Source organism: Camelus bactrianus, chromosome 11 (genome assembly GCF_048773025.1).
Source record: "Camelus bactrianus isolate YW-2024 breed Bactrian camel chromosome 11, ASM4877302v1, whole genome shotgun sequence".
Taxonomy (NCBI): Eukaryota; Metazoa; Chordata; class Mammalia; order Artiodactyla; family Camelidae; genus Camelus; species Camelus bactrianus.
The window spans coordinates 51652931-51680365 of NC_133549.1; the positions used below are offsets into that span (position 1 = coordinate 51652931).

At 37.9% G+C, this 27435-nt stretch overlaps 1 protein-coding gene across 4 annotated transcripts in view; it reads left to right on the plus strand.

Annotated features, from left to right (window-relative positions):
• LOC105081868 (putative neutral ceramidase C) overlaps positions 1-27435 on the plus strand; it is an 82088-nt gene that overhangs the window by 42146 nt on the left and 12507 nt on the right. For 3 of the 4 annotated variants that reach the window (XM_074374013.1, XM_074374015.1, XM_074374014.1), the window contains exons 9-19: positions 5925-6044; positions 7507-7636; positions 10442-10528; positions 12339-12443; positions 12561-12642; positions 16035-16150; positions 17214-17308; positions 19330-19369; positions 20193-20288; positions 22947-23042; positions 25095-25241. In XM_074374013.1, coding sequence (XP_074230114.1) covers positions 5925-6044; positions 7507-7636; positions 10442-10528; positions 12339-12443; positions 12561-12642; positions 16035-16150; positions 17214-17308; positions 19330-19369; positions 20193-20288; positions 22947-23042; positions 25095-25241 — 1114 coding nt within the window. Of the gene's footprint in view, positions 1-5924; positions 6046-7506; positions 7637-10441; positions 10529-12338; positions 12444-12560; positions 12643-16034; positions 16151-17213; positions 17309-19329; positions 19370-20192; positions 20289-22946; positions 23043-25094; positions 25242-27435 lie in introns of all 4 variants that reach the window. The other variant, XM_074374016.1, reaches the window with a different exon arrangement.

A 27435-nucleotide genomic window follows, 5' to 3' on the forward strand; every position in this document is an offset into this window, starting at 1 on the left:
TCATACTTTACAAATGTTGCTAAGTAATAGACCCCCAAAGCCAAATTACTTTTGTTCTCCTTGCAATTTCTTCAGTTCCTGGATAGTTAGGCTGAATTTAAAAACAAACAAACAAAAAAACTCTTATTGGCCATTTCTTGTTTTACTTTTGTTGATTGCTTAATCATATTAGGATGCAAGAATTTTGATTGCAGTAACTTAATGGAATCCACCCAAACCAGATACCTTGCCAATAACATTATGGAGAGCGTGTTTTTGTTTGTTTGTTTTTATTTTTTGTTTGTTTTTTATCCAGAACTTTTGGAAATAACAAAAGGAGTAGCTGAGAATGTGCAGCTCTTCTCTGGAGCTGAGATGGTAGAAAGATTCTCCAGGATGCTGGCCACTAAATTAACCTGTAACTTCAGAAGGGGTCCTCTGGCTACAGCTCATTGTCTTTATTTAATCTGAGCAATCTGGCCTGGAGTCATTGCTTGGTGGTTAGGGAGGTGAAAAGGAGGTGTGTTAATTAGAGTAATTAATGCCAGGGTGACGTAATAGACAGACCATGAAATTACAGTGGCTTAACACATGGAAGACTTCACTGTGCACATTTCTCACTCATACAAAGTCTAATAAAAATTCGGTGGTCCTTCTACACATGTGCCAGATTCGCATGTCCCGCCCCGCCAGTGGGACTGGGAAATGAAGACACATTGGTATTTTATAAGCCCTCAAGTCTCTGTCACAGGAGGGCAGGGTCTCCTCATTTAATAATCTAATACTCATCCTATATAGGTTGAGTACACATGTGTAGAATACACACATGCACACACATCATATATGTTTATGTTGTATTTACCTCATGAAATACACATGCACACACAGTCAGAGCTTTGCCTGTTTTTCCCCCCACCATCTCATCACCATCACCATCAGCAGCAGTGTTAGAATCAGCATCACCAGCATTGTCATAGTGATGATTTATTCCGTTCTTAGTATGGACCAGTCTTCGTGCTGAGCACATCGGATGTATTTGTTCCTTTAATTGTCAGAGGCTGTGTGGTAGATACTGCTATTATCATTATGTTGCAGATACGAAGACTGAGTTTCAAATAGGTTACCTAACTTGTGTCTGGCTCCAGGGTTGGTACTCCTAGCCATTAAAACATATAACCTCCATATTAATTTCTTAGGGTTTCCACAGCAAATCATCACAGACTGGCGGGCTTAAAACAGCAGAGATTTATTCTCTCACAGGTCAAGAGGCCAGAAGCCTGAAATCAGGGTGTTGGTAGGCTTGCTTCCCTCTGGAAATTCTGAGGGAGAATCAGTTCCCTTCCTCTTGCCTAGCTTCTGGAGGCTGTCAGGTGTCCTTGGCTTGTAGACACATCACTCCGATCTCTGCCTCCATCTTCTCATTGCCTGCGTCTCTGTCTCTGGGTGTTTCTCTGTTCCTTTCCTCTTGTTATGAGATACCAGTCACTGGATTGAAGACCCCACCTAGGCAGTATGTTTCACTTGATCTTTACCTTGTTTACATCTCTAAAGACTCTATGTCCAAATAAAGTCCCAACCTGAGGTTCTGGGGGACATGACTTGGGGGGGGGGGCACTGTTGAATCCACTACAGTTTCCTGTATTGTATTTGTTCAGAGAGCTCCCATGTTATCACACATCAGCATGGACCCCACCTTAGAATGGAGGTACAGTATTCCCTTCCTCTGTCGGTGGACATTTAGGTTGGAGGGGGCCACACCCAGGACCGGGTGCACAGCACACAAAGGCACTCCCTTCTCTGGGCTGACTGAGGTGCCTTGCTCAGAGAGCTGAGCAGGGGCTGAATTTCAGCCTCCACTTACCCCTTTGCCGTCACCTTTGTGCAGAGCACAGCCTACGTGTGGAACGTGGTCACTCAGATCTGAGAGACCTGAACCTGGGATGAGTCGTTACTGTTCTAGAATATTTAAGAAGCTCCATTCTGCCTTTGGCTTTTCTGTTTCACAGTAGGAAGTGCACAGTGTCTGAACTGAAAGAGACAGTAGATAAAGCCTGTTACACAGGAGGAGAGAATAATTATCCCATTCTGTATTAACTTGCTGTTTATTGATTCACAAAGCATAGTTGAAATCGGTTAGTTTTAAGTCTAGGAAATAAGGATCTAGAAATTTTAACCAGCTTTGCTACACATGAGGACAAGATCTCAAATTTCTTGACTTCCCTCACGACCTTGATTGCATCATGCTGACTCCGACAGCGCCCTGCTCTAGCTGAGACATAATCTTTGTTTTAAAATGTTTGTTGTCAGGAATGTATTCATCTTTTTATGTCTATATTCTAAGTTCTGTTGAAACTACCTAAACCTTTCTTCTTTTCTTTTGAACTTTGCTTTGATGAATTTTTTTGACCACGTGAAATAAATCGTAAGTACAGCTTTCTTAAAATGACCACCTTTCTGCCTGTCTTTATAAAATATTCATCTATTACCGAAGTACTCTGGTTGCTGTGACAAGCCTGATGTTTTTATAGCTTATATTTTAAAGGGCAGAGGAGGAAAAATACAGCATCTTCTTATTCTGAATGCAGATAACTTTTTTGAATACTTTTTTTTTTCATTTTGTAGAGGAAAAGTTCAATTTATTTTATGAGGCCTAAAATAAATTCAAATAAAATAAGAATTCAAGACTATAGTCTAATTAGTAGACCAAAATTCTCAGTGTTTGCTTTCTCCCCAGATAGTCTCATGCCTCCTTGATGGCAGAGGACACACCTGATTCCTCTCTGTGTTCTCTGGGGTTTAACATAATGCCAACCATACATCTGGCTACTAATAAACTCATTGGTTGAATGAATGGAGCAACCGCCCTCTGTCCTTGCCCTTATCCATTCTGCTCCTACAGTCTCTGAACACACTGCACCCCTTTCTATCTCCATACCTTTGCTACAAATGATTTTTGTCCAGTCATCCCCTCCCCAAGTTCCCACTCATCTTTTAAGACCAGCTCAAATGTCACATCCTCTGTGAAGCATTTTTCAAGGGCAAGATGATGCCTCCTTCATCTCTCTGTCCCCAGTGTCTGGCAGAGAGTCAAAGTTAACTAAATGTATATTGAATAAGTGAGTGAGTGAAGGGAAGGAACCGAGCTAGGGTCCTATCACAGATGAGAATGTGGGCTTTACGGTCTGACAAACCTGGATTCATAGCCGCTCTTCTTGGCTTACAGCTCTGTGACCTTGGTCAGTGACCTCATCGCTCTGAGATGTTGTTCGCTTGGTATAAAATGAGCATAAGGAAAGCATCTGACTCAAAGGGTTCTTGGGAGATTAAACTGAGATCCTATAAATACAAGTTTTCACCCAATAAGTGCTAAATAGGATAGTCCAACACTGATAGAATTTTTCTATGGGTTTCCTCTGATTGTGCTAGAGAGGTTGCAGTCTGGCTGAATCTGACTAACCTCAGTGTGATCACGTAAGACAGAAATACTTTGGTGGGAGAGCCTTGGAACTGTCATAACCACCAGCCCATTGTCCTTCCAAACTAAATGGAGGAAAACTACAAAAAAGCAGACTTCAACTAATTGGAAAATACTAGTTGATAGACTTCCCTTGCCACTTGAGTTTTAGGAGAAAGACAAACCACAAAAAAGAAACTAGTATAAAGGTTTTTAAAAATACAAAAACCTTATAAGTAACTTGTAGGGGATGATGTTAGAACTACCTTCAGCCCAAACTTCTGCACCTCTGCATAGTGGCAGATACACACCTTGGGGACTGAATGCAGCCTACAGACTGGTGATTTGGTCTAACACTGTTTAAAAAAATTGAAATGGATGAAGTCAGTCAAAATGCACTACAAACTTTCACATTTAAGTAAGTACCAGGTATATAATGTACAGTATGATAAATACAATTAACACTGCTCTATGTTATATATGAAAGTTAAGAGCATAATCCTGAGTTCTTATCACAAAAATTTTTTTCTACTCCTTTAATTTTGTATCTGTATGAGATGATAGATGTTTGCTAAACTTATTGTGATAATTATTTCATGATGTAAGTCAAATCATTGTGCTGTGCACCTTAAACTTAATGCTGTATGTCAATCATATCTCAGTAAAACTGGAAGAAAACATTTTGAAATGAATGTCAACGTGAAAAAAACTATCACGGAAAATTTTAAATATATACCAACTTAGAATGATTAGTCTAATAAACCTGCATGTAACAATTATTCAGCCTCAGTAATTAGCAGTACTCTCCCGTTCTGTTTCAGCCCTCCTCTCCTTTTTGTTTGTTTGTTTTGCTAGAGTATTTAGAAGCAAATACCAGATATCATATCATTTTACTCATAAATAGTTCAATATGTATCTCTATCAGATAAAAACTGAAATGAATGTAACTATAATTCATTACCACAAACAACAAAATTAAAAATAATTTCATATGATCTAAAACCTCGCCTGTGTTGTTTTCCCTGATTGTTACCAGTAAAATCTTTTCTGCAGTTTTGTTTGACTCAGAATCCAAACACAGTCCACAAATTACACTTGTTGGCTATGTGTCTTAAGTCTCTTAATTTGTAACAGTTCTCCTCATTTGTTTCCATGCCATCTACTTCTTTAAGAATTTTTAAATTGATAAATATTTCACAAAGCCGTGGATTTGTGAAAGACCTGACAGCGCTGGCTTATACGCCCATCGGGCCACATGTGGCCGCAGCTCAGCAGAGGCTGTGGTCCTTAGACCATGCAAGTGCCTCCAGGCCTCCATGGGTCACAGTCCCTGTTGTGCCAACTAGCTTAACTCCTGTGTTGCCTACCCAGCCCCACAGGCATTGTGCTGGCCACCTCTGACCTACATATATGTATCTATTGGGCAATGAGATCTGAATCCTGGACGAGGATTCGAAGCTCTAAACACCCCTGGTCATTAAGTCAGTTTTGTGCACTATGTTCCTTAGGCAGAAATTGTAAAAGCTTTCAGTGAAGAATAATCAACAAAAGATTTTTTAAAAATCCTAACTTAGCTTGAAACTTCATTAATTGGCATCTCTCTTTTCTTGAGTATTCTTGCTCATCTGCTTTACAGTCTTCTATCCCACAAAGGCCACCGGAAAGGGTGGCCCAAACTTTAGCCTTGGTCCTCTGTGGCAAGTGGGCCACTGCATAGGTTTTATAAGACACCTTGCAGAGTGCAGGTAATAACAGCCTACCTCTCAGGGTTGTTGTGAAGTTCAAATAAGGTAGCAGATGTGAAGTTAACTTGGAAGCTCCATAGCTCTATACTTAGACGAGGTATTACTATGCATAGCGATGTATCGAACTATGCATAACATCCTCTTTCACACCCCCGTGCGTTTAATTGCTCTCTCTCCATGGAATGCCTTTAAGAATTAACTGCTAGTCATCTGTGGTTCCCAAACACTTCATGCCTACTTACTTGTAACATTTGTTGCACTGTATTAAAGCCCTTTTTTTTTTTGGTACATCTTTGTCTTCTGCAAGATTCTAGAATCAACTGCAGTTTATTCAGTGTTTGGCACACAGCAAACTCTCAGTAAATGCCTATTGAACTGGATAGTATTGATTTGAATAATTATTATGTGTGTGCTTGTCGTGAAGGACAAAGTCTATGTTGATACAATTCTTTACGTATGTCATCTTGTAACTAATCAATATTGGCTCTTGTTAAAAGCTTATGATAAAGATGATAATGATGAAATATTTATAAAGATATTTTTGTATTTTTTACTTAAGTGACCAGACATCTTAAGTATATTATTAGTAATTTAAGTTCATTAACAATAAAAGAACCTAAATGTAGAATGTCTATTATTAAGAGAAACTTTTTTCCTGCTGGAGAAAACTTAAGCTCCCTGTCATCATTTTGGGCCCCCCTTATCTAGTTGTCTTCATTAACTCAGGGCTTCTTGTGCTTTTACAGCTGGTTTGCCATCCACCCAGTCAGCATGAACAACAGCAATCATCTTGTAAACAGTGACAATGTGGGTTATGCATCTTACCTTTTTGAGCAAGAGAAGAACAAAGGATATCTACCAGGAGAGGTGAGAAGTTATGTCATTGAAAGCTTCATCTAATTCATGGAGTATTGTCATTCATGCAATGTTCAGAACAGCTGATTCAGATCTTCAGAGTAAAGTGTCATCATGAATGTCACATACTGATATGTTTAGATAGAAAGAACTCTCCATCCTCCCTAATAGGGAAAAAAAATTTTAAATGACTATTAACGTGATGTCAAATACTAGTTATATTGATGACTTCATTAAGTTGCAATTAGTTGGATAAAGAAAGGCAAATTCAAGATTTTTGCAATATATAGTAGTCTTTGATCAACTAGGAAATATGATAAACTGTGTTGATATTTTACTTTAGTTTTCAGAGCTATAAAAAGTATGAAGTACCTTCCTAATGGTATAAAGAATTGAATGAGGACAGGGGATGAATTCTTTTCTCTCTTCCAGACTTCCCTCTTAATTTCCATTCAAGGACTTGGTTCTACTATCCTGCAATATAGCCTAAGTCAGATTAACCCTAATCCACTAGACTTGTGTTTGTAACTTTGAAACTGAGTGAGCAATGGGATCAGAGATAGGGGGCCAGGAGCCCTGTCCATGCACTTCAGGAAGCTTGTCAGCTCTGTGTTAATTATAGACCCCAGATAGATTAAGTGGCAAGGGAGGACCCTTTTCTGCTTGGACCCCAGCATCCAAGCTCTGAATGCAGAAGAATATATGATGGGATGAGAGCTCCAAGCTCTTGCCTGAAAGTATTCTATTATAAAGATATTAGCCCAATGAATGTTTGGTTTCTTAGTTCCTTTGTTGACAAAACTCTTATTTTTTTTTTCATTTTAGCCTGTGTTTTAGGGGGTTTGTATTTTCTTTTTAGTATTTAAAAAAAAAAAAAAGATCTCTTATACTTGCTTATCTCTTTCCCTAAGAAAATTTAAGACATTTATGGTGGAATGGTAGACCAGTTGGTTGAGGTTAAGGTCTTGCACTACTCTAAAAGATTATGTGCTATTATTTCAGTTGAAAAGTTAGAGAAAAGATACGTGGAGGACAAGTCTGGATGGTGGATGCTATATTTAGGTTCAGCTTTGCAACAGAAAAATCAAGATGGACTCTGCTTTTTAAGCCAATAAGCTATTTATTTTTAAAGAGAAAAGGAATCTCTGAGCTCCAGGTACAACACCAGAGACTAGATTGATGGGTCTGCATTTTATAACTTGTAGGGCAGTGCTTCTTGTCAAAATGTTTCTATTTGAGACACATTTGAAACAGTTTTATTGATAATTGAAATATCATGAGTAATAATATGTATGCTTTCTGCAATGTGAGTCTTTTCAGAAGTAAAAATTTTTCTCAGAATATAGTACCTCCTCCTTTTTACTGTATGCAGATAATTTTGAGCAGTCCACCAGAGTGGGCTGAATGTTTGCTTTTTTAATGGAACTCATTACGGGTAATAAAAAAGAATAAAAGGCAGGTATGTTTCCCTTGGCAGGGACCGTATGTAGCAGCTTTTGCATCATCAAACCTGGGAGATGTGTCCCCCAATATTCTCGGCCCACATTGCATCAACACAGGAGAGTCTTGTGATAACGCCAATAGCTCTTGTCCTGTTGGTGGGGTAAGTAATTATGAAATCTTTTTTTTTTTTGCAACTCGTGTACATTTTATGTTTAAATATTCATCATATTCACTATTAATTTACAATTATGTTTTCCTCAAGTGTACTCTGGCCTACTTCCTGGTACCGTTTGCTCTTCTCAAAAGCATCCATTAAATTTTGATTGGGTAAAATTGTAGTTTTCCCTTTGGTAAGGCTTTTGAATGGTAAGACAAGTTAGTAAATGTCAGAGATTAACTATCCTTCCCCGAACTTGGACAGACTGAAACATTTTGTCTTGGCATTTCTGAAGTCACAACTTAGTACCAAAACTGCCTGCCTGAGACATTTTACACTGATTATACAGTCTTTAAGGTTTTCTAAAAATATCAAATCAACATTTTTTCCTTTCTTGTAAATTAAAAAAAAAATCTTGCTAGAAAAACTCAAACCACGTGGAAAGCATAGAGAGCAGTAAAATGTGAAAGTCCCTAATCCCTCCCTCTTCTCTCACCCTCCCCTTTTCCCAAAAGTTACTACTACTTTCACACCTCTTCCTTCATTTATGCATTCATGAACAACATTTTATAACTTATTTATTGATTTTTTTTATTGGTCCAGGATTTGAGTTTTCTCCCTAATTTGTCTTAAAAAAAATCTCTGAGGAATAAGAATTCTTTTTAGTCCATGTCAATTTAAGTCGTATGTCCATTCCTGGACCAAGACAGTTGCTGGAGAAACGGTGTGTGTTGATTGGCTTACACTGGGTTCCTGACCAGTCTTTGGCAAAGCCTGGGAAATTACCATGACACCTTCGCCTCATCTGGAATTAGGGATGGGACCATTGACTGCAAGGGGAGAGATGGCACCCTGAACCAAATCAGGATTCCCTCAAGAAAGAGAAAGAGGGAAATGGGCAAATGTTGCCATGTCTTCTGTTCGAATGTGTTTTCTTTAAAAATAATTTTTTAAACTCAGAAAACAGCTTTAATGTTTTTTAGAAGATGATCTATGCTTGTTAAAAATTCACACAGTAGTAAAAAGCTCAGGAAATAAAACTTATGTAAAGAACCCCTTCGTCCCACCATTAACCTGTTAAAATTTTAATGAAGATCTTTCCAGACTACTTTTTATGAATCCATGCACGTAGATGTATGTACAATTTTACATAAATGGGATCATATTGTAATACTGTTTTAGAACTTGCTTCATCATTTCCAATAAATATACTTTAAAACATCATTTAAACTAACTTCGTATGTTTTCATTTTAAGCATTATAATTTAGTTAACCAGTCCCCTACTGGTGAGTATTTTCTTCCCTTTCTTCCTTTTTTTCCTGTCACATCCTATCTCCCCTCTTTTTCTCTTCCTTCATGTAAGTGTGCTATGTTCACTGTACTTGTCCTATATATTTTCACATGTGTATTTCACCTTTGGACAAATTCTTAAAAGTCAGTTTGCTGTCAAAGAGAAAGCACCTCATATACACCCCACACACTGCCCAAATGCCCTCTCAGTCACATTTCCACCCACAGGGCCTGAGTGACACTGTCCCCAAACTCTCACCACCACCCAGTCTGTCAAGCTTGCAATTTTTGCCAATGCAAATGCAAAGAATTCTCTCTTTATATTTTAAGTTTATATTCAATTATTCATAAGATTGAACATATAATGTTGAATGGCCATTTTATATTTGTGTGTGTGTGTGTGTGTGAATTACCTATTTCATCTGTATCCATGGTTCTCCATTGGGATGGTTTCTCTTTTTTTTTGCTTTTATTTTTTTCTCCAGCTTTATGGAGATACATTGACATAACATTGTCTTAAGTTTAAGGTGTACAATGTGATGATTTTGATACACATACAGGATGCTTTTTACTGCAAATAGGAGAATATCCAACTCAATATGAATGAATCAAAAGGTATTAATAAGGATATTTTTTGTATTGACTTTTTAAAGCTCCTAACATATTAAAGTCTTAGTTTATCATAAACTGTGCATACCTGTTCCCCAACCCCCAATTTACCCGTTGTCTTTCAGCCTTACTAATGTTTTTCCCCCATATGGATGTTTAAAATATTTAAGCAGTCAACTTTATTAAATGTGTTTTATGTAATTTTTAGAAGGGTCTTTCACACTGTTGGACTTTAAAATATATTTACCTGTATTTTCTTTTAATCTTTTTTTGGTTCCATTTATAATATTTAAGTATCTGATCATTGCAAATTTCTGATATAGGAGCCAGATTTATTTACTGATTTTTTCTCCCTAGAGGGTCAGCTAGTTGTCACAATATAGTTTTAACTGAGTTTCAGTTGAAGGTGGTCATGGGCAAGAATGAGCAAATAGAAAGATGTGTAGCCAATGGGAAGACCTGGGTTTAGGTCTTCACTCAAATCCTAGCTTCCCGTATAATCTCCAGCAAATCTTCTAACCCACCTGAGCCTCAGTTTCCTTATTTTTAAAAGTAAGTTTCCAGACTAGGTGATTTCTAGCAACATTCACTGCTCTTATTTCATGAATGATTTTGTTTTTCATAACCCGTAAACTGAGAAAACATCTGAAAAGAAATGCTGGAATGTGGCTTTAAAAAAAATCTATTTGCTGGTGGGTAAGGGTATAGCTCAAGGGGTAGAGCATATGCTTACAATGCAGGAGGTCATGGGTTTAATCCCCAGTAACTCCTTGAAAAATAAATAAGTAAACCTAATTACCTCCCCCTCCAAAAGTAAAATCTATTTGCTGAGATTCACTTGTAATTTTCCATTCCTTAAAATAATGGCTTCTTGCACTAAGAATAACTCTCGTTGTGTTTTGTTGCAGCCTAGCATGTGCATTGCTATGGGACCTGGAGAGGATATGTTCGACAGCACCCAGATCATAGGGCGGATGATGTATCAGAAAGCAAAGGTGAGCTGCGCACCCTGCTTCTTTCATCTGCATTCTGAATTATTCTTTAAATCCGCTGACATTGTTCGTTAAGAAGTCAATGACTGTAAGGAAGACAGCAAGAGCTCAAGCTGCACCAAGGAGTCTGGAAGACTGAACGCTGTTTGTTGTCAGCTAGGAAGGCTGCTTTCCCAAATCCCACCGGAACTTCTCTCCAGCTGTTTGGGTCTGACTTCTTATAGGAAGTACATTTAAAAGCAAGGGAGCAGAAAAACGTTCTATTTCAGCCAGAATGTTTGCTTCAGATGGTGAGATGCTGGACTGTAAAGTTTTCAGTTCATGTGGTATCAGGTATGACCAGCCTGACCCATATTGTCAGAGGTTTCTCCGGCCTTTGCCTGCCAACTCACCTGACCGTTTCTTAACTCCTCCTCCAGTGGCAAGGCAAAGCTGAGCGGACACAAGTCCTAGCTCTTACGATTTGCATTCTAATTACTTCCTTGTCTTTTGGATATGGCAAAGCTCATCCATCTTACATTTTTCTCTGCTTTTCTTTTTAAAAGATTTTTTGATGAAGAGAGAATCTGGTCTCCGGGTGAGCTTACTATGAGTTACTCTACCCACCTTCTTCTTCTCAATTTCATCTTCCGTTTTGCTTAAATATTTTGTATCGGCTCCTGTGGTGAAGACATTTCTGATTATAAAGACAAAGGATGGCTTTGAGCTGAGGCATCTCTGATAAAGACAGTTAAATCTCTTCCTTTTTATAGCTTACCCATATGTTTAGTGTGCCTGGGTGCACACTTGTGTGTGCACGTGTTGAAGTAAATACTTTCTCTCAAGGGTTTCAGAACATTCCAGGAGCAATTAAGGAAGAACAAAAGCACCTTTAAAAACATCAGACACCAGCCAGCCTAACTGCTGCAGTTTCTTTTTAACTACTGTGGTATTACCAGTGGATTGTTCTAAATTAACAGATTCTATTTAGGGTGTGCGCCTGTGACGCAATTTGGTGTCAGAAATTTTGTTACCTTTCTGGGCCTGGGAGCCACAGAGATTTGTCCCACATTCTGGATTCTCTTCGCAGCCAGGCACAGCTTCCCTCTTAATGAGGGGAGGCAGGCTGCAGCTGGTGTCACTGACAGCTTATCTGGAGAGTTCCCGAGTGGCTGTGGAAACCGGGATGGCTAGGGAGTGGAAATGAGCTAGGTGTCAGGCAAAGGCACTTGTGCTAAAGCAGGTTGTGCCTTGATTGTATGATCCAGATCAACTGAAAAAAACCCAAATGTTGGACACATTTCCCATAAGATTAAAAAAGCATCAGTTGACCACATTGGAGGAAAAAAAAAATAACAGGGAAAGGTGAACAGTGGGGTGGGGGGGGGGAGCTGATGCAGGTAAATTAGGGCCTGAAGCTTTTCAAGCTGCCCTTGGGCACTGGCCCTGCCAGGGGACTCACAGACTCTGAGAGGGAAAATTCCACGAGACTCCCAGAGGATACACTCTTGTTCTGCCAGAGAAGGGAGTTTGGACCACTTACTCCTAACCTTAAATTCTCTTGACTGTCTTTCAAGTGAGGCTGGGGCCTTTTGTGTTATAATCCACGTCACTGGAATTCCGTATTTGTGGGGAACAGACAGGTCGACAGTCCCAGGGCCTTGAAGTTTCTGGGAAGCAACTAGGGGTTTAGGTAGAGCGATCCACATATTCTTTCTAATCAGCCAGCAAAACAAGACTTGGCCGAGAGATGCTTCTCCAAATTGGTGCTTCTCAGGGAATGCTGATAGTATTCCCTTTAGCTTTTAACGCTAAGCCTGTGTGGGTTTTCTAGGAACTGTATGCCTCCGCCTCTCAGGAGGTAACCGGGCCACTGGCTGCGGCTCATCAGTGGGTGAACATGACGGATGTCACCGTCTGGCTCAATTCCACACACGCAGTAAGTGCCACTTACTGATCACCCTGATTATGCCCTGGGGGTAAAGCTCTGGGCTGATCTCTTTATTCACTTGAAGTTCAACTTCTGTTTCTTTTGTTTTTAAAATGTTTCCTGTAGGCAAAAACGTGTAAACCAGCCTTGGGCTACAGCTTTGCAGCTGGCACAATCGATGGAGTTGGAAGCCTCAATTTTACGCAGGGTGAGGTGCAGTCTGATGAGATTTAGGGTTCCAGGTTCTGAACTTCAGTATTCTGTTTCCTAATGGGGTTTAACTGTGGCCAATACATCGACTATTTTTATTTTTAAATTTGAGGGTAGGCAGGCTTTCGAGGTTTGTTACAGACCTTCTTTGTCTCTTGTTACAGTTTTTGACTTAAAAGTCTGTTTTATCTAAGTATATCTACTCCTGCTCACTTTTTGTTTTGCATCAAATATCTTTTTCCATTCCTTCACTTTGAGCCTATCTGTGTCCTTAAAGCTCAGTGGGATTCCTGTGGTTGGCTCCTTTTGTCTTTTTCCAGTCAACTACTTTTATACCTTTTGTATGAAGAGTTTAATTCATTTTTACGTAAAGTAATTATTTATAGGTAAAGAGTTACTAATGCCATCTTATAATTGTTTTCTGGCTGTTTTGTTTTCCCCTTGTTCCTTTCTTCCTCTCTTACCGCCTTCCTTTGTGATTCGGTCATTTTCAGTAGTGGTAGGCTCTCATTCCTTTCTCGTTACCTTCTGTGTGTCGACTATAGTTATTTGCTTGGCTTACATAAAACTCCGTATAATCATAAGCCTATTTTAAGCTGACAGTTTAACTTTGATTACATACAAAAAGTGCCCTTTTATTTCCTCTCCTCGTATTTAAGTTTTTGATGTCAAAATTTACATCTTTTTATATTGTATATCCATTAAATTACTGAAGCTTTATTTTAATACCTTTGTCTCTTAACCTCCATACTAGAGTTAGATGATTTATACACCACTATTAAAGTATTAGAATATTCTAAATGTGACTAGGTACTTACCTTTAGTAAGATTTTATATAGGCACACCTAAGAGACATTGTGGGTTTGGTTCCAAACCACTGCCATAAAGTGAATATTGCAATAAAGCAAGTCACATGAATTTTTTTTGGTTTCCCAGTATTATGTTTAACACTGAACTGTAGTCTATTAAGTGTGCAATAATATGTCTAAAAAAATGTACTTCCCATAATTAAAGGTACTTTATTGTTAAAAATGGTAATCATCATCAGAGTGTTTAGGAAGTCATAATCTTTTTGCTGGTGGAAGGTTTCGCCTCAATGTTGATGGCTGCTGATGGAATAGGGTGGTGGTTGCTGAAGGTTGTGGTGGCTGTGGCAATTTCTTGAAATAAGACAGCAATAAAGGTTACTGAATTGGAGTCAGTCCTCTCAAACCCTGCTACAGCTTTATCAATGAAGTTTACATGACATTCTAAATCCTGTGTTGTTGTTTCAATGATCTTCAGAACATTTTCAGGAGGAGAAGATTTGACCTCAAGAAACCACTTTATTTGGTCATCCATAAGAAGCAACTCCTCATTTGTGAAAGTTATCATGAGACTGCAACAATTAATCACATCTTCAGGCTACGCTTCTAATTCTGGTTCTCTTGCTATTCTCACCACATCTTCAGTTACTTCCTCTGCTGAAGTTCTGAACCCCTCAAAGTAATCCATAAGGGTTGAAATCACCTTCTTCAAGCATCTGTTAACATTGGTATTTTGACTTCTTTCCATGAACCATGAGTGTTCTTAGTGGCATCTAGAATGGTAAATTTTTTCCAGGAAGTTTTCAGTTGACTTTTCCAGGATCCATCAGAGAAATCACTATCCATGGCAGCTATAGCCTTAAGAAATGTATTTCTAAAACAATAAGACTTGAAATTGAAAATTACTCCTTGATCCACAGACTCCACAATGGGGGTCTTGTTAACAGGCAGGAAAACAACATTAATCTTGTACACCTTTATCAGAGAACTTGGGTAACCAGGTGTATTGTAGGAGAGACATTTGTAGCAGTAATCATTGGTTGCTTCATTCACAAAAGCTGCTGGTGTCCTCTGGGGTCTGCACTGATGAACAGGGTCCTCTTCTGTGAAATTTGCAGGGAGCCTGTTGTAGAGGCTTTGGAGGTCCTCAGTGGCAAGAGCAGCCAGGGTCCTCCACAGAGCAGGCTGCTGGGGACCATGGTGGCACCTGTTATGTGGCTGATACTGATAGCTTCTGCTCTTCTTCTTTGTTCCTGAGTGTCCTGAGAAGTCTCAACTAAGCCAGTCTCCCCAGTGATCCTTTCCATGTGGTTATTTTGGTTTTTGCTCCACTGTGTCGCTGCAGGTTTTTAATTGGACTTACGGGCTCTCCCAGGGCTATTTTCATTTGTGGATAGCTAATTATTATATTCTGTGGGAGGGGGATGAAAGCTTGTGTCTTCCACTTTTCTGTCTTGCTGATGTCACTCTCCTCTTTCTTAATATGGGCATTTAAAGCTATAAATGTCCCTCTGAGAACTTCTTTCACTGCATTCTATAAGTTTTGGTATATGTGTCTTCCTTTGCCTTCATCTTAAAGTATCTTTATGTTTTCTTTTGATGTTTTTGACCATTAGCTATTTATAATCATGTTGCTTAATTTCCATATATTTGTGAGTTTCCCAAATTTTCTTCATATTTATTTCTAATTTCATTACATTGTGGTTGAAAATATGCCTTGTATTATTGATACTTTAAAAACTTACTGCGGTTTGTTTTATGGCCTGTTTTGGATAATGTTACATACGCTCTTGAGAAGAATGTATAGTACATTGTCGTATGGAGTGGTCTGTAGGTGTGTGGTAGGTCTAGCTGGCTTCCAGTGTTATTCAAGTCTCGTATTTCCCTGTTGATCTTCTCACTAGTTGTTCTATCTGTTATTGAAGTTCGAACTATTATTGTTGATTGTTTCTTCCTTTATTTCTATCAGTTTTGGTTCATGTATTTTTGTGCTCTCCTATTACGTCCATTTATGTTTATAGTTGTTATAGTTTCCTAATGGATAATAGATTCTAAGCTCTTAGGTTTTGTAGTTAACTAACTTTCCCCCAGATTGTGGATTTTAGGCTTGGTGGTGGTTTTTTATTACTCGCATGTGCTTGTGTGTGTGTGTACAGAATTAAGTGGAGATTCAAAAGAGTGTCTTTAGGGACCACAAGTCAAAAAACTGGTACTTCAGGTTTTCAAAATAGGACAAAGTTGAGTTGATAGATCTACATTTAATTATATCATATTGTTTTTATTTCCAACATGGTTGAGGATGAGCAATAAAAACAAAACTTTAAGGATGTAGAACAATATATATATTCTTTTTTTTTATTGAGGTATAGTCAATAATCAGTTATAATATGTCAATTTCTGGTGTATAGCATAATGTTTCAATCATGCATACATTTGTTTTCATATTCTTTTATTCTATCAACCACAAGGATGGTCTAATTAAATAATGGTTCCTATTTTAGGATGATGCATTGTTGTATAACATTTGTCAAATTGGTGACACTTTTCAGTGTTGGAATGATATTAATCATAACATTCCTAATAGGGACAACAGTAGGGGACCCATTTTGGGACATTATTCGGGATCAGATCCTGGGCAAGCCATCTGAAGAACTCAAAGAATGCCATAAACCAAAGCCAATCCTTCTTCCCACTGGAATGGTAATGCATTTTGATTATAATGGTGAAATTAGTGTATAGTTATTTTTAAATTCATGAATTGTCAGATATGAACAGTAGATCTGTGTTGAAGTGTAGATCTGTGTGTTATTTAGATGTTCCCACATCAAATTTTTAATATCAAAAATAGAGGTGCTGTGAGTCTAAGAAATAAGGGATATGATTATTAAATATGCTGACTTACATTTTCTGTATCTATAATAAATAACTGAAACAATTAAAACAGTGGAACAGGAAGAATAGATTAACATTTATTTTATTCAGGATTCATTAATGTTGACTCCAGGACAAGAGTGAACACAGTTTTTTGCAGAGAAAAACATCTCAGGTTATTTTCTCATAATTCAGGCAACATTATTAACTAAAGCAATATTCTTTAAATACTCCTTTGGAGCATGGATTTTCATATTCTAGACCTCAAAAGGTCATGCCAGTGCTTATAATATCATGGATTTTTGACACAGAAAAATTTTTAAATATAATTTTTTCTAATATTTAATTAAAATTCTTCAGGGAGAAAAAAGTGGGGGAAATGAAGGAATAGAGGGAAGGATTCTACACTAATCTGAATATGATAAAGGATAAATTCTCTTGGAGAAAGCTTAAAAAGTAAGGCAGCACTTGGTAACTGAAGATTTAAAGTGCCATTAGAGTAAAAAGAGAAATCATTAACTTGAGCTATTCCAAACGATGTAATTCCTTATTCGTCGTGTATACAATGCTCACCACAACAATCTAGGAGAACCCTTGGTTATCTGTTACACATTGTGGTTACACTATGACAAATCTGCCAAAAACTTCATTGGTGAGAAATTAAGTCCTGATTAATGGGATACTAGTATTTGGGATTCACATTCTTACTAGATAGAATATTTGGTACTACATCATGTTAGAAAGAAGATCTGTGATAGTAGGATAAAACACCCAAAACAGCTGGAAAAATTTAAATCCTTTAATAAAGGGGAATTTTCTGAGAGCATCAGCTGTCTCTTGACCATAGAAAGAATAATATTTCTAATACAGTTTTCATGTTCTGGGTTCTTAGATGTCAAAACCTCATCCATGGCACCCAGAAATTGTTGATGTTCAGATTATTACTCTTGGGTCCTTTGCCATCACTGCCATCCCTGGGGAATTTACGTAAGTTCCTCTTTTTTTATTTTGTTGTCATACATGTAATTACTGTGAATGTCTTTGTGTTGGAATCACTTCTTATTATGCACAGATAATTCTGTGCTGACTCCTTTGTATCTTACTGTGCTGTTTGGCAACAGTGACAAATACCCTCGGAAGAATAAACCTCTCTGTGCATATTTCTAGTGGGTAATTTGAAAAGTTATTATTTCCAAATTACAATGGTGCAGTGAATTATTATGTCAGTAGAAAGACTTGAATTATTATGTCAGTAGAAAGACTTGAATATAAAATATATAAGTGCTTGAAACAATCAATTGAGGTATTAAAAACATGGAAATGTGTTATATCCACTCTTTGTGTTATCTTTCCTATCTTAGTAAGTAGCAATTTCATATCTTTCCACTGCTCAGGCCCTAAATCTTGGAGTCATCCCTGAATTTTCTCTTTTTCAATTTTCCCCACTTTCAATCCTTCAGCAAATTCTGTATGTTTTATTTAACACTTTCTATCGTTCCCTGCACCCCCTCAACCTGGGTCTGAGCCATCATTATTTCTCCCTTGGATTCCTGCAATAACTTCCTGCCTCACTTTCTCACTCTCTCCCTTACTCATCTGTAGTCTTTTCCTCAACATTACAGCCAGAGTAATCTGTATAAAACGTAAGTTAAATCATGTCGCTGCTCAGATCCCCATGGCTTCCCGGTTCTCCAAATAAATCCTTAAACCCTTATAACATCCTACAGGGCCCTTAGCAAACTCTCTAATCCAATTTCATACCACTCCCCCTTGCTGACCCCTGCTTCATCCACCTCGGCTTCATTGCAATTCCCAGACTACCAAGCATACTCCTCCTTTAGGGCTTTTTTTTTAAGTGCCAAAAGATATTTGTTGAGCTTAATTTTCCCCTTGATTATAAAGGTAATACAATGCTTTTAGCAAGAAAACCCAATAAAATAAAGAAACAGAAAATAGAATAAAATAATGATCACTGCAATCCCTAATAATAGAAATTATTCCAGTTAACATTTGGTTTCATATCTTTTTTTTTTTTTTCCATTGAAGCATAGTTGGCCCACAGTGCTGTGTTAGTCCCTGGTGCACAGCACAGCGACCCAGCCATACATACGTACATGCATACACATATCCCCTTTCACACTGTTCCCATTGCAGGCCATCACAAGGTACTGAATACAGCTTCCCGCGCCACACAGCAGGACCCTGCCATCCATCCACTCTATATATGGTAGGTAGTATCTGCAAGGGCTTTTGAACTTAAGGTTCCTTCTGCCTGAAACACTTTCCCTCAAGTTATCCCCAGGGCCAACTTTGATTCCTTCAATTCTCTGCTTAAAATTCTGACAGAAATGCCAGTCCTGCTTATACTACATAACACTGTCTTCACCCACCAGCACTCCCACCACCAGCACCTCATCACTACAGCATCTGCACTACCACCACCATCACTACCGCGAGCATCACCACGATGACCACCACCTTTCTCTTTCATCCTTATCCTGCTTTGTATTCTCCATAGCACTTACTGTCATCTCACTTTTTTTTTTTCTTTTTTGCTTGTTGATCAACCCTAGACTGTAAGCTCCATACTGTTGAATCCTTAGCACTTCAAAGTGAGCCTGGTATGTAGTAGGTGCCCAGTATTTTATTTAAGGATTAAATGAATGAATTAAATAAATTCGTTGCAGGCAGGGATAGTATACTGTCTACTTATGTCAGCTCTTATTGACATAGAATGCAACCAACTGTTGAATCAATGAATGGAGAATGATTGCGATCTTTTGCTAGTGATATTCATTGATTTTGTCTTTTTCCAAGTTGTCTGTTTTCAGTTTAGGATTTGTTTCAAAGCTAGGACAGTGAGAATGAAAAGCTCAACTTTAACTTGCACACTTTACTACTGTGTGATGACTGTGATAACTTTTTGGTTTTCACTACGAGTCTTTCTGTATACCATGCATACGTTCTGAATAGGAAAACACCTAGATAATTCTGTTTTCTTGACTTAGGACCATGTCTGGACGAAGACTTCGGCAGGCAGTTCAAGAAGTAAGTTAAAAATGAAATAAAATACCTATGCATTTTTATTTGGTGAAGAGAAAAGAATTCTATCCCTATGATCTGGTACCTTTTAAATTAATCTTTGCTAAGATGACCAGAGTTTCACACTTCTTGAAAGTGATGGCTGGAATTGAATATGAGATACTGATGGCATCAGAACAAACAAAAAATATAAGGGAACTATAATAGGGTTAAAATATTTTATTTGCACTTTTACACTATTAATTAAAAACTGGTAATGGTTTCATGGATTCAGTAGTAAATGACCACAAGTACATTAGTATCTTAAATTCCTGTCTAAGTAAAAATCTAACACATGTTGAAAATCCTGTATTTTATCTATATTTGTGATTTTCTTTATATTCAGAAGGTATTGTAACTGGTTTTAAAGTGACATAGCCAACAAGTGTCTTATTATTTGGAGCTGGAAATAACTACTGTAGCTAATATGCTAGCTAATATGTTTGCTAATATGTTAGCTAATATGCTCCCATTATACTTTTTAGGAAATTGATAAAACTATCTATATTTTAGTAATAAGAAAATTCTGCATCTGCAAAGTGCAATCTTTAACTCTTCCTAGATCCACTGTCTTGCCCAACTGTAGTACAGAAATGTGGCTCTAACTTTTCCTAAAGGATCTTTTGATATTCCTGTATTCTAGGCAGTTTTGATCTTTAGGAAAAATACTGTTAAATAGATACCTTACAGTAATGATTCATATTTATAATTAGACACGTTGAGTATAACTAAGATGATAATACACTTTAAGATGAAGAGTACTTTTACAGGGCTCTCCCTTCCCCCCTAGGAATTTGCAGCTTATGGGATGCCAAATATGACCGTTGTTATTTCGGGTCTATGTAACGTATATACGCACTACATTACCACTTATGAAGAATACCAGGTAAAGTAACAAGTTCTTGTGTTTTAAATGAGATACCCTGGTCAAGACTATTGCGTCAAATGCACAGTTTCTTTCTGGACTTCTTTAAACATGTTTTTGAGAGATGATTTTGTTAGGGCAGGTAGGAGAATGATAAGCCAGAGGTTGTGTTTGGGAGTTCTAGGTTTATCATTTCCAAGTTCAGTTCAGAATTCTAGTCTCACTGACTTCCACTTTCCCTGAAATATATTATTTTGTCAGGGGAACTGATAATAAGCCTGGGTTATGGCATACAACGTTCCCAACTCTGTCCGTAATGTTTCTGGTGCCTTCAGCTTCTGTAGAGCCTGGGAAGCTCCCACTGATAGCTACTATTTATTGAATGCACTTGCTAAGCGCCTTGTCAACGTGATCTTAAGTAATCCTCACATAAGCCCTGAAGTAGGTTATTATTATATCCATGATGCAGATTAATAAACAGAGCTTCAAAAAAAGTAGGGAGGCTGGTAATGTTTGTTTGTTTGTTTACAAATAGTACAGGATACAGCCCAATGACTTTTAAATAATAGTGGTTAAAAATGTGAAAACAGTGTAGACTTCCACAATTAATGGTTTCTAACATCTCTGCTGGTATAACCTGGCAATCCATAATGTGGCCACAGTCTGCCCCTTGACGAGTGTTCAGTAATTCCAGCAATGGACTCCGCCCCACTGCCCTCTGTTGACTTCACTGAAGGTCCCTGTTTTCTAGGAGATCCTGTTGAATGAAGGTTCTTAATTGGGGTAAACTTAGATGGGAGTATGCTTTCATTTATCCATTTTTCACTTATCTGTGACTGTCACTTGGCATTTCTTTCAATTAGGAATGTAGGCAACAAATGACAGTAATATTAGCAGTACCTCTGACTTTGTCACCAGTTAGAACCATGACGTTTTCCATATTGCATAGAGTTATTGCAGACCTGGAAGTATCTTTTACTCTCCCTGCTACTTTAAAGTCATAGCAGTTATCAGATCTGCTACTAGATCTTATTACTCAATAGCATAACAGAGAAGCACAGTTACTCTCCCAAAATTGGTTTATTATTGTTTGATTTCAGTCTAATTGGTTTCCTTTGTCAACCTAGCATTTTGTGTATTTAAAAACAATACTCTGAGAGGGATCCATAGGCCTCAAGTCCTCCTGCCAAAGGAGTCCATGGCACGCATAAAGTTAGGAATGCCTGCTAGCTTGTCTCCTGGTTTAGGGACATGCAAGGGTTAGTATTAATTAATTAATTCATTCATTCATTCATTCATTCGTATGTTTTGTGACAGATACTCTACTAACAATCATCTGGGCATAACAATGAATAAGAATCTCCCTGGGTCCTCAAGACCACTAGAATATATGGTCTAGTAAAGACATAGAGGAAAGCAGAGGATTACATTTCTCTGAAAGAGAGGCACAAGGTGATATGAAAACAAAGAGAAAGAGCACCAGTTTAGAATGGGTATTTGAGGTTGGGGCCTGGCAGATTTTTCAGCAGGATGGAACATTTGTCTGAGTTCTTGAGAATGAGTGAGGACACATTAAGCCAATGAAAGTTATGGAAGGTGTTCCATATTGAGGGAGCTACACATGCAAAGGTCCAGAGGGGCACACTTAGTACATTTAAGGGGCTGTAATTAGTTGAGTGCCATGGAATCAGCATAGTGAGCATAGTGAGATGGGGCTAGAGTGGGAGGCAGGGGTTCGTCCATGGAGAGTCTTTTATACTATGTTACGGAGCTTTGACTCCATAGGGAAGGTTTTGGGGAACTGCAGTAGAGTTCAAAGGAAGGAATGCTATGATCAAATTTGTTTGGAAAGGATGGCAGTGTCAAAAATGAATTGGAAGGGCAAGTATGGAGACAGACAACTGATTAAAAAGCTGTAGTTATGATCTGGGTAAGAACTAAGGGTTTGACAAGGTTAAAAGCAGTACAGATAGAGGAAAATGAAAGAATTCAAGAAATTTTAAGCAATGATGGCTTGGAGACATACAGGATATAGGATGAAGGAAAGAGGGAGGTCTAAGATGACTGCCAGATGATGCTGGCATGGGAGACTGGAAGGATGGCATTCAATGGGATGAAGAATGTCACAGGGAAAGCTGATGTATTTGGAGTGATGACTTCCATTTTAGATTTGACTAATTTGAGGTTTCTGTGGAACAACCAAAGTCTTGGAGCTCAGGTAAAAGGAGATGTATTTTGTTCTATTTGATAGTTCTATGATGGCTTAAATGTCCTTTTTCAGATAATACTATCACCACTCAATTTATCTAGGAGTTACCAAGACTCTCATTTTTCCTCATTCTTTTTCTCCTGCAGTACTCTTTGGCAGGAAGCATTTATATCCCAAGCACTTAAAATAGACAAACTCAGGAGCTGTTACCCTCTTTCAGGTTAAATGGACTGACAGCTAATGGCATAAGTCAAGAGAATTCACTGCTTTTAACATGCAGTTGATGAGAGCCATTTACTTTAGCTGGTAAATGGAAATGCCCACTCTCCTTTGTCATAATTCGTCTTGAATTATGTCAGCTTGGATTATGTGCAATGTCCAAGCGTCACCCCTTACCTAAAATGCAACACCTCTGTCAATGCATCGAAATAGGCAGAATGGTGCGCAACTCTGCTCTGACTCTCCTGCAGGCTCAGCGGTACGAGGCAGCATCCACAATTTATGGACCGCATACTTTGTCTGCTTACATCCAGCTTTTCAGAGTCCTTGCTAAGGCCATTGCTACGGTAATCAAAAATTGTATGTGTGTCTCAGGGCTGGGGAGATGCAAAAGGGGAAGCAAAAGAGACCTTGGCTTTGAGTGTTCGGTTTCTTTGAAAATCTTTATATTTAAAAATATTGTAGCTGTGAGGCATCTCTAAAAAATGAAACTGATAAAATAAATTCAGGGTCAGTTAACATCTTGGTGGTGACCGCTTTTTTCATATATATTATCCCATATTATCCTCACAATCATCGTGTGAGTGTGGAGGTATCATTTCCCCCTATTTCTCAGTTGAGCAAATAGGTTCAGAGATGATAAGTGATCAAGTTTACTGTAACTGGGAGCTGAACCACCGGTCCCTAACTCTGGCCAGATCCTCTCTAGTCGCTTCATCAGTTGGGCAGGTCATCAATTCTGAGAGGCCAATTTTCCATATTATAACATCTCTGAAATTGGGACGTATCTTCCAATCAAAGGAACCTTATAATTAGCTGCATGTTTTTACTTTCCTGGTGGTTCAAAAGTAATAATAATTGTTATATCAATGGAGGCTTAGATTTGATGAGGTACAACAGTATCTTGTCATGTACATACATGTTGTACCTAACGAGAATATGTGCACCTAAACAAGCTTACTTAAAGGAACTCCACTTGTGGAAATCTTCTCTTGGGGATACAGTTTATATATGAAGGTGCCCTCTGGTATCGAAGACTTGTCAATAAGCAGGATAAGGAACTTAAGATAATAAATGGGCCCTTGTATGATACCATATAAGCCCCAGTAAAGGCTGTGAGACAGTTATAACATAGCAAAGACATAAAGCCCTTTTCAAAGAAAGAGCTTAGATATATTAAATTGAAACAAATGAAACTGCTGTTTCTGTGGGTCAAAACAGTGAACATTGGCAATTTCATATACCTCTCCCTAATTAGTTATTGACTGTGTATTTGAAGTTTCAGTATAAGGCATTTACTTAGGATATATTTTAATTACCTGGTTACTGTTGATTGTAATATTCCTCTCAATTTTAGGTTTGATACTTTTTTTTTTCAAAGTAGAACTATTTTTATTTTTCGCCATAAAAGCTATAACTGTTTATAGTTTATTCAGATTATACAGAAAAGTGTAAACCTATAATAACTGCTGTTTAACTTTCATACAATTATAGGTTTATAGCTCTTTCCATGGAAATAGAGTCATCAAATTTTATAGTGATATTTAGGAAGAAAAGTGTGATTCATTTTGTGGAAATTAGTTTCACAATTTTATGGTTATGTATCTAAGAATAGCTATGTGATGTTGGACAAAAAAACACTGAGTACTTGCAAGCCTATTTTCCCATTTGCAAAATGGGAAATGATAATAAGTAAATTATATGGCTGTTGTGAAGATTAAATACATAAAGTGAGGATTAAAGTACGTTAAATACATATAAAGGGCTATTTAAAATTTGAGATTAGCACTTTGATGGCACTTTAAAGGTGGCAAGTTTTGCGGAAAACATAGGTTAAACCAGTCATGATATAGGCTGATCTGAACTTTTAAGTTAAAAAAATACATTTATTATATTCTTTAATTAGCACAGAGAAGAATTTAGGGGAAAAAATGTGATTATGACTTTGGATAAGAGAGGCTCAACACTGCTTAAAAATTAGAATGGTTACAGTGTCCCGTTACAGAGGCTTATCGTGTGTTAGAGTCCTGTCCAAAGTCGCACAACTAGAACATGGCTATCCCAGAATGTAAACGCACAGAGCAGGATTCCTAGCTTACACGCTCATCACTGGATTACACCGCTTAGAGGAGTGAAAGTGCTGCCTGTGACCCAAACTTTCTTCTAGTGAGAAAAGCTTAGATTATGGACATTTAGGCTCACGTTTCAGGAAAGTTCCCCTCACATTTTGGTACGGTTGTTAGCTCTTGGGGAAGAGACAGAGAGGGAAAGGGAGAGGAGGAGAGAAAGAGAGTGTGTGTGTGCTTCCTTTAATGGAGGTATTCTAGGCGGTTGGAGTCTGGGGAGAGGGTCTTTGACTCTACATTGTATGCTCCTTAAGCAAATGCTCTCTGTTCTAGGACACAGTAGCCAACCTGAGCAGAGGTCCAGAGCCTCCATTTTTCCAACAGCTGATAACGCCATTAATTCCTAATATTGCGGATAGAGCACCCATAGGCAAAAATTTTGGGGATGTCCTGCAGCCAGTGAAATCTACATACACGGTGGTAAGACTCGCAAAGAGATCTTGGGATCCTTCAGATGCCTGTGTTTAGGGATGGGGGGAAAAGATGTGGTTTAATGTCACCGCTGGCTCGAATCATGCCATGGACCAGGACTTAGCAACAATAATTTTGATATTTATTCTTATGTCTGCAGAGGCTCTGCAAACATGAGAATGGGGAAATATTCATTTTTTAGGTGGTAATTATGGAAAATGGAATTTCTAAAATCCAAATTACTCCTTTTCTTTTTGAAGGGATAGTCATGGAACCATTCATTGCAGCACAGAAAACGTGTCTCTCAAATCAAGGATAGGAAAAGCAAATAGAGATGAAGCAGGATTTGTACCACTACTATTTTATAATGATCTTGTGTTCTGCAACTTTGCTAAATCATTTATTAGTTCTGATGGAGTTTTTGGTGGTGCAGATTCCTTAGAAATTTCTGTGAATAGTATCATGTCATATGTGAATAAACACATATTCACTTACTCCTTTCTGGATTTCTTTTCTGAATATCTTTAATTGTTTTTCCTTACTGCACTAGCTAGAGTCTCCAATACAATGTTGAAAAGAAGTTGTAAGACTGGACACCCTTGTCTTGTTTCTAATCTTAGGAGGAAAAGTGAAAAGTAATCAGTCACGATGTACGATGTTTTCTTTAGAATTTTTGTAGATGCCCTTCATCAGGTTGAAAAAAATTGCCTTTCTATGCCTAATTTGACAGTTTTTGTAAAGAATAGGTGTTGAATTCTTTCAAATGCTTTTCTGTGTCTACTGAGGTAGACACAGAATTGAGGTGATTGTGTGGTTTTTGTTTTTTATTCTATTAATATGGTGTATTGCATCAGTTGACTTTCAGATTAAATAAATGCCATTTAGTCATGGTATATAATCTTTTTTTATATGTTGTTAAATTTGGTTTGCTAATATTTTGCTGAAGAGTTTTGTACTTGCATCCATGAGGGGCATTTGTAGTCTTCTTTTAACATGTTGGCTTTGTCTGCCCTTGGTATCAGGGTAACACTGGTCTCAAAGAATGATTAGGAAGTGTTTCTTTTTATATTTTCTGAAAATATATGCAAAAGATTGATATTATTTCTTCTTTAAATACTGGATCAGATTTACCAGCAAAACCATATGGATTTGGGCTTCTTTTTATAGCAAAATTTTAAATTACTAATTCAATTCCTTTACTTGTTTTAGGTCTATTCATATTTTCTGTTTTTTCTTGAGTCATTTATGTATCTTTCTAGAAGTTTAACTTATTGTTAGGAATTTCTTCATTTTGTATAAGTGTCTAATTTGTTGGGATAAACTTGTTCATAATATTCCCTTATAATTCTCTAAATTTCTGTAGAGTCAGTAATCATGTCCCCTCTTTCTTCCTGATTTTGCTCACTTGGGTCTTCAAAGAGCCAGCTTTTAGCTTCATTGATTTTATCTACTGTTTGTCTATTTCTCTGATTTTTGCTCTAGTGTTTAATCTTTCCTTCTGCCTGCTTTGATTTTATTTTGCTCTTCTCATTTCTTCAGGTGGATGCTTGGGTTATTTTTGCTTTAGTATACATCTTTTATTCCTCTGTTGATTTTTTACTGTATATACTTGTAGCTATTTTCCTAGTAGTTATTTTAGAGACTTGAAAAAGAACTATTTTGTCTCTCAGTACTCTACTCTCAATACTTCCGATATATGAAGGTCCTCCATGCCCCCCACTAAGTAGTTTTCCAGGTCTCTGTAGATACCAATCTGATGTCCTACAATTCTGATGCCACTTACTTGCCATTGGCACAGACCCCACAGGTTAAGGGCTCTGTCTCACAAGACTGCACCCTCCCCCTGCCCATACATATTTCAGACACCAATGGCAAATCTAAGTTGTCACCTGTGCCTCTCACAGCCTGCCTATAAATTGGAGATTCCTGTGACCCACTCCTCAGGTTGAATAATTTTTTAGAACGGCTTACAGAACTCAGGAAAATAGTTTACTTACTAGATTACGTTTATTATAAAAGCTTACAACTCAGGAACAACCAATGGAAGAGATGCATAGGGCAAGTTCTGGGGAAAGGAACACAGAGCTTCCATGCCCTCTCCAGGCATGCCACCTTCCCAGAATCTCCACGCATTCACCAACCTGGGAGCTCCCCAAATCACATACTTAAGGGACTTTTATGGAGGCTTCATTAAGTAGGCTTG